Genomic DNA, 7,727 nt, shown 5'->3' with positions numbered 1-7,727 from the left:
GATCTTGGCTCACGGCAACCTCCGCCTCCCAGGTTCAAGCAATTCTCCTGCCTCAGCCTCCCGAGTAGCTGGGACTACAGGCACGCGCCACCATGCCCAGCTAATTTTTGTGTTTTTAGTAGAGACGGGGTTTCACCATGTGGGCCAGGATGGTCTCGATCTCTTGACCTTGTGATCCGCCCACCTCGGCCTCCCAAAGTGCTGGGATTACAGGTGAGAGCCACCATGCCCGGCAATTTTTCTATTTTTTAAGGGTTTCATTATGTTGGCCAGGTTGGTCTTGAAGTTCTGACCTCACGTAGTCCTCTCACTTTGGCGTCCAGCAGCGCTGGGATAACAGCAGGAGGCACTGCACCCAGTGTGAACTGGGTTTTCAAAAACAGGAAGTTACCAGGTAAGGTGAACTTTCAAGTTTTTTTTTTTTTTTTTTTGGTGGCGACAGGGTTTTGCTATATTGCCCAGGCTGGCCTTGAACTCTTGGCCTCAGGCAGTCCTCCCATCTCAAGCTCCCAAGTAACTGGAACTATAGGTATGTGCCACCACACCTGGTTTCGAGATTTTTTCCATCATTACTGAATGTCTTTATTATGTCAAATATGTAGTACTTCTATTACTGGGGGGAAAATCAACACTTTCATTTTGGAAACATAAAACTCAGCCCGTACACTGGGGGCTGCCTCAGGGCTGTGCCTGGGTGGGGGGCCCTATAGCATGTCTGTTCTAGTACCGCTGTAAGGAAGGTCCCAGCACCAAGGAGCCCTGATGACAAGACAGTGCCTCAAGGGACAGAGGCTTCACCCTGCCTTGTCCTGGTGACTCTGGAATTCCAGGTGGCCCTGACCCAGAAGCCTTTGCTGGGAGGCCCGCCCCAGCCACCACCGTGATGACAAGGTGGCTGCTTCTCCAGGGGGTGGGAACTTCAAGGCCTCTCCCTATGGAGGCCGGAAATGGCCTTCAGCCCCGGCGGGGTGGCTCCCCCATGAGAGGAAAGGGTTGGGGAGGGAATCCTACATCCCACAGCCCCTTCCTGAGAAGAGCGGCCCAGGGGAGGTTGGTGCCAGCAGGAAGCCAGGCCCAAGCCCACTTCCTGCACCGGCTTCCTGGAAGAGCCAGATAAGAGGGAAGAAGGGGCCACGTGGCCCTGGGGCGGCTGCTCGGAGAGGCAGGGAGGAGGGCTGTGGGCGGCTGGGCATGCGTCTGACTGGGTGGCACCAGCCACAAAGAAAACACGGGAGCCACAGATTGGCACGCAGGGCCCATGCCCAGGTGGCCCTTTACTGTGAAGAAGCCATGGGTTTTCCTCGGCAAGCCTGTTTTCTTTCTCCAGCCCGCAACAGGAATGAGACCTGGGATCTCTTCCCGGTTCACTGGGAAAGGGGCAGAGGTCAGGCTAGCCCTTAAAGGCCCTCTCTCACTATGCAGAAGAGGCGCTAGCGCCCACAACAGAAGGGACCTGCCCAAGGACAGAGGCAGACGCCCTCCTGTCAGGAGGTGGCCTGTAGACACACCTTCCATGCCAGTGACAGCTCCTCTCGGGCCACCACCTGGTCCCAGCTACTGACAGGGCAGCCCGGAGGGACCCACAGCCTCCTTGGCTGTCACCCGAGTCCCCTGTCCAAAAAACAGGAGAAAGAACATCTAAGACAAAAATAGGGCTGGTGGGTGGGCACCATGACTCTTGCCTGTAATCACAGCACTTGGGGAGGCCAAGGCGGGTGGATCACAAGGTCAAGAGATCAAGACCAGCCTGGCCAACATGGTGAAACCCCATCTCTACTAAAAATAGAAAAATCAGCTGGTGTGGTGGTGTGCGCCTGTAACCCCAACTACTCTAGAGGCTGAAGCAGGAGAATCGCTTGAACCCAGGAGGCGGAGGTTGCAGTGAGCCAAGATTGAACCACTGCACTCCAGCCTGGCGACAGGGCGAGACTCTACCTCAAACAAAACAAAACAAATAAGGTTGGCACAGACCCGCTCACAACACTCCCCAGGGGGGCTACAGAGCCTGGCCTGAGAGGCTCTGCCACACCCATTCCTGCCACCTGACCTTTGCTCCTGCTGCTGCCCCTGCCTGGGGTGACCTTCCCCAGACCTTCCTGTGGCTGCTGAAATCACGCCTTCGGCCAGGCACTTAATGGCCACCCTCTGCGGCATGGGTGTTTACTTCCATCATAGGATGCAGCCAGTCTTTAATTACCTTGTTTATTACCTGAGTCCCTCGCTAGACTGGAACACTCAAAGTGGGTGTGGACTTTGTCTAGCACCAAGCACAAGGCCAGGCACAGGAAAGGGACTGGGTAAACATTTGCTGAATAAATACACAAGAGAAACGCACATACCGCCCAGGGAGTCACACGGGGCAGGCAGAACACTCGGCCCACCCCACAGGGAAGGAAAGGAGTGGCACAGATGGGAAAAGTAACTTCCAGACACGGAGCTGCCTGACTCCCAGGCCCTCCACAGCTGCTGTGGCCTGGAGCCATGACCACACGTCTTGATTCCTCCTCCATCTTCACCTCCAAACCCTGTTGGAGAATGAGGTCAGAGGAAGGGGTGGATCCTCAAAAACTTAAAAGAATACATCAAAGGGCCAAGTGAGGCTGGGCACAGTGGCTTGCGGCTATAATCACAGGACTTTGGGAGGCTGAGGTGGGAGGATCACTTGAGCCGGTGAGGTTGAGGCTGCAGTGATGTGCCACTGCACTCCAGCCTGGACGACAGAGTGAGATCTCAGCTCAAAAGAGAAAAAGAAAAAAAAAAAGTTGGCAGAGCGCAGCGGCTCACATCTGCAATCTCAACACTTTGGGAGGCAGAAGCGGCAGATCACCTGCGGTCAGGGGTTCAAGACTAGCCTGGCCAACATGGTGAAACCCCATCTCTACCGAAAATACAAAAATTATCCAGGTGTGGTGGCGCGTGGCTGTAATCTCAGCTACTTGGGAGGCTGAGGCAGGTGAATTGCTCTCTCAGAGAGGTGGAGGTTGCAGTGAGCCGAGATTGTGCCACTGCACTTCAGCCTGGGCAACAGAGCGAGACTGTCTCAGAAAACAAATAAAATGAAACAGAAAAAGAAAAAAGTGCCAAGTGTGATGGGAGCGGCCCCATCACCTGGGTCAGGGAAGAGCACAAGAAAATTCAGAAAAGAGAATTCCTTTCTCTGTGCTTTCTTGGAACATCTGGAGTCTGGCTCTCAGGTTTAGACCCACGAGGACTAAACCCAGTGGCTCCTAATTCCGGAAGCTTTCCAGGACTGCCCTCCCTGGCTGCTAACCCAGGTCACTCCTAGCACTGCCCTGACCACAGGGAACTGGAAGTGTGTATCCCGTGATGCCTTGTCCATTCCTTTTTTTCCCCTGAGACGGAGTTTCACTCTTATTGCCCAAGCTGGAGTGCAATGGCACAATCTTGGCTCACTGCAACCTCCACTTCCTGGATTTAAGTGATTCTCCTGCCTCAGCCTCCGGAGTAGCTGGGATTATAGGCACGCGCCACCACTCCTGGCTAATTTTGTATTTTTTTTTTTTTTTTTTGAGACGGAGTTTCACTCTTGTTACCCAGGCTGGAGTGCAATGGCGCGATCTTGGCTCACCGCAACCTCCGCCTCCTGGGTTCAGGCAATTCTCCTGCCTCAGCCTCCTGAGTAGCTGGGATTACAGGCACGCACCACCATGCCCAGCTAATGTTTAGTATTTTTAGTAGAGACGGGGTTTCACCATGTTGACCAGGATGGTCTCGATCTCTTGACCTTGTGATCCACCCGCCTCGGCCTCCCAAAGTGCTGGGATTACAGGCTTGAGCCACCGCGCCCGGCCTAATTTTGTATTTTTAGTAGAGACCGGGTGTCTCCATGTTGGTCAGGCTGGTCTCAAACTCCCGACCTCAGGCGATCCACCCACCCCGGCCTCCCAAAGTGTTGGGATTGCATGAGCCACTTCACCCGGCCCACCTTGTCCATTCTTGGCCACTCCTCCAGGAAACGCCTGGACAGCCAGGACTTGGGGACTCTGGATGTTCAGAAGGTGGGGACGGGCTGAAATGAATGAGTTCATACTTTGCCCACGCACCGTTCTACACAGTGGGAATATAGAGGGAAGAAAAATGAAGATCCTGCTTCCACAAAACTCATCACAGGATGGATCCTTCCAACTCTGCCCTCTAGGAACACAGCAGAGAGGGATGGGCTCCCTTCTCTGAATTGCTGTACTTGAAACCGCCTTTGCAAAAATTGTAACTGAGGAAATTATGACAGCGAAAAGAGATCAGACCTAAGCGACTCCATCTTGCTTATAACCTTTAAGCTGTCCTTGCTCTTTCCTGGGCACAGGCCGAACTAACCTTGGGAAGAAATTTAGTCTATAGTTTGACTCTGAGACAAGATTGGTAATAGCTCTTTCCCGAAAACACCCTCTTCTTGCCTGGGGACCAGTCTGCCTTTGGAGGACTAACAAGCTGCAAGATTACAAATGATCGTTTAGGGGTCACGAAGCCTCTGGCTCAAGAGTCTGAACCTCCCCAGATTGCTCCTGGGAATAACATCACTATTATAAAATCTAAGATCAGTGCTTGAAATAGTTTTGCAGACCCCGTACTGGATGGATCAGCTGACACCACCCAGACGAGTAATCTGGCTCAACCAGTCCCGCAATCCCACCCACGACAGAATCCCACCCAGGAACAGAAGACAGCAAGAAAATCTCACTTCAACCTCCCCAGGACTCCCATCTCCAACCTCAGGAAGCTCCAGCCAATCAGCACCCCCCACTTCCTGAGCCCCTACTGCCAAATCATCTTTAAAAACTCGGATCCCCTAGGCGGGGTACAGTGGCTCACCCTGTAATCCCAGAACTTTCGGGAGGCTGAGGTGTGTGGATCACCTGAGTTCAGGGGTTCCAGACCAGCCTGGCCAACATGGTGAAACCCTGTCTCTACTAAAAATACAAAAAATTAGCCGCACATGGTGTGGCTGGTGCCTGTAGTCCCAGCTATTCAGGAGGCTGAGGCAGGAGAAATGCTTCAACTCAGGAGGCAGAGGTTGCAGTGAGCCAAGATCGTGCCACTGCACTCCAGCCTGGGCAACAAGAGTGAAACTCCAGTCTCCTGCAGAGCTGGCTCTGTGTGAATTTCTTTCTCCATTGCAATTCCCCTGTCTTGATAAATCGCCTCTGTCTAGGAAGCAGGCCAGGTGAACCCATTGGGTGGTTACACACTGACCCCAGGATTTAGGGAGCCCTCTCTCACTAATCCTCAGCTCTGATGCAGCCACCCCTGTGGGCCCCTCCTGGTTACTAAATCTCCCACTGTCTCACAGAGTCTGGAAGTCACATCCTCAACAAAGGCCTAGATTTCTCTCCCTGAAAAAAGAAGGGCCAGATGCTGATGGGCCAGGAAATTCCCAGCTCCGACTTCGTTTTCCGATCTGCACATTGAGGACACCGGCAATCTCTGGCCCAGATCCAGAACTTCCATAATCACAAACATCTGGCCCTGCAGAGACCTGGGCCTCAGTTTTTCCTTCTGTGTATTGGGAGGATGCACTTCATCCATCCCCGGCTCAAAATGCCCCCTTCCCCTGGAATGACATGCTCTGTGACCCAAGGAGAAGACCACACCCCAGCACCAGGCCTGCTTTTCAGCCAGAAAACAAGAGACCTAGGAGGCTGTGCTGCTAGCATTTTATGTATCTTGCAAGCTCTGAAATTTCTAAAGCTAAGTTTCACAACTCAGAGTGGCCCCCTACTTCCCAGCACTCTAAGTTTCAATCTGGGAGGTCAGACCGGGCCTGAAGCACTCGGGGCCCCTTTCCTGCCCAAAAACTCTCTGCTGCATTTGGCGGGCCCCCACCTTTTTTTACCTCAGTTTCCCCACCTGCAAAACGGGAAAAACTAAAGCGAGCCCGCCGTACTATGGATGCAAGTCCGTGCAACCCTAAATCTCACAGACGTCCTAGAGCCATCTGCAGCCTCCGGCCTCGGTTTCCCAGCCTCGTGCTGGGGGACGGGACTCGAGGCTCGGACTGTACGTTCACCTCGCGCCAACCCAACCCTCAGCGCCCGCCCGGAGGGCTCCCAACGACTGCGGCTCCCGCCTCCCGGTAAGACCCCGCCGATGCCCTGCCCTCACCATGGTGCCGGCGGGGACCGGGATCACCGGCCACTTCCGCCACCGCCGCCGCACACGCTCCCGGCGCTTGTCGCAGCGCCGCGCGCCACTAGGCTGAAAGAAAGTGGCAGACACGCGAGCCAGTCAGCACGGGGCTCGAAGGGCTGCCAACCAATCCACGCCGAGCATGGCGGGGCCCACTGGGCGAAAGGGGCGGGCGGGCCGTATTCCCGCCGGAGGAACGAGGAAGAGAGCCGTAAAGCGTCGCGGCTTGTACTGCAAAAGGGGGCGGAGCAACGCGGCCTGGCGGGGGGTGCATTGTGGGTAAGCGCATGCGCAGATGAAGCCGTCTGTCTCCTGGGCTCCACGCTGTGGGCAAAGCCAGTTAATGCCTTTCGTTTACAGTCGGGAGAGAGTGAGGCCTCGTGCTGATTGGGACGTCCCTGAGGTCGCCCTTCGGACTCCTAGTTTTCTAATTCTGTAATTATCCCGGGAACATAATTTAGTAGGTTGGAATCCTGACCACGCCCCTCGGAGCCTCAGTTTGCTCCCTGTAAAATGGGTTATAATAGTGTCTGCTCTGAAAGCTTGCTTGCTATGAGGATGAAATGAGTGAAACTGTGTAAAAAAAAAAAAGCACTTAAAACAGCGTCTGGCGATCGGGCGCGGTGGCTCACGCCTGTAATCCCAGCACTTTGGGAGACCGAGCTAGACGGATCACCTGAGGTCGCGAGTTCGAGACCAACCTGACCAACATGGAGAAGCCCCGTCTCTACTAAAAATACAAAGTTAACCGACCGTGGTGGCGCAGGCCTGTAATCCCAGCTACTCGGGAGGCTGAGGCCGGAGAGTCTCTTGAACCCAGGAGGCAGAGGATCGCACCATTGCACTCCAGCCTGAGCAGCAAACGAAACTCTGTCTCAAAACAAACAAAAACAGCGTCTGGCACGTAGTAAGTACTTAACAATATACTTGGTGCTTGCTTCTGCTCACAGAAATGAACAAAACACAAAATTTGTGGTCCTCAGGGAGATAGATAGTAAAGAAAATAAATAGGCAAATGCTGTTAGTTTTCTGGGGCCTGCTGTAACAAATGCCCGCGAACTGAGAGGTTTAAAACAACAGAACGTGATTTTCTCACAGTTTAGGGGACCAGAATTCTGAATTGAGGTCGTCAGCGGAGTTGGCTCCCTCTGGAGGCTCTGCGTGTCCTGCGCCTCTCTCCTGGGTTCTGCTGGCTACTGCCAGTCCTTGGAGTTCCTTGAGTTACACATGGAGCCTTCCGCTTTCTGTCTGCCTCTGTCTTCACTTGGCCTTCTCTGTGTGTGTCTCAGTCTCAAATGTTTCTCTCCTTTTTTTTTTTTTTGGACAGACAGGGTCTGGATATGTTGTTCAGACTAGTCTCAGACTCCTGGGTCAGGCGATCTTCCCTCCTCCCTGCTTCCCAAAGTGCTGGGATTACAGGTGTGAGCCACTGAGCCTAGCCTTTCCTTTTTCTTTTTCTTTCTTTCTTTCTTTTTTTTTTGAGACAGAGTTTTGTTCTTGTTGCCCACGCTTGAGTGCAATGGCACGATCTCGGCTCACTGCAACCTCCACCTCCCGGGTTCAAGCCATTCTCCTGCCTCAGC

At 53.7% G+C, this 7,727-nt stretch overlaps 1 protein-coding gene across 2 annotated transcripts in view; it reads right to left on the bottom strand.

Moving 5' to 3' along the window:
- The window catches only part of LSM4 (LSM4 homolog, U6 small nuclear RNA and mRNA degradation associated), a 16,768-nt gene extending 10,385 nt beyond the window's left edge, over positions 1-6,383 (bottom strand). For both annotated transcript variants that reach the window (XM_032267898.1, XM_032267899.1), the window contains exon 1: positions 6,121-6,383. In XM_032267898.1, the coding sequence (XP_032123789.1) occupies positions 6,121-6,123 (3 nt within the window). In that variant the 5' untranslated portion in view covers positions 6,124-6,383. The remainder of the gene's footprint in view (positions 1-6,120) is intronic.
- Between the last annotated feature and the right edge of the window lie 1,344 nt (positions 6,384-7,727).

The sequence above is a fragment of the Sapajus apella genome, unplaced genomic scaffold, assembly GCF_009761245.1.
Source record: "Sapajus apella isolate SASKATOON/1434 unplaced genomic scaffold, GSC_monkey_1.0 scaffold173, whole genome shotgun sequence".
Taxonomy (NCBI): domain Eukaryota; kingdom Metazoa; phylum Chordata; class Mammalia; order Primates; family Cebidae; genus Sapajus; species Sapajus apella.
The sequence above is the reverse complement of the archived record's forward strand: the minus strand, read 5'-3'. Positions and strand labels throughout refer to the sequence as shown.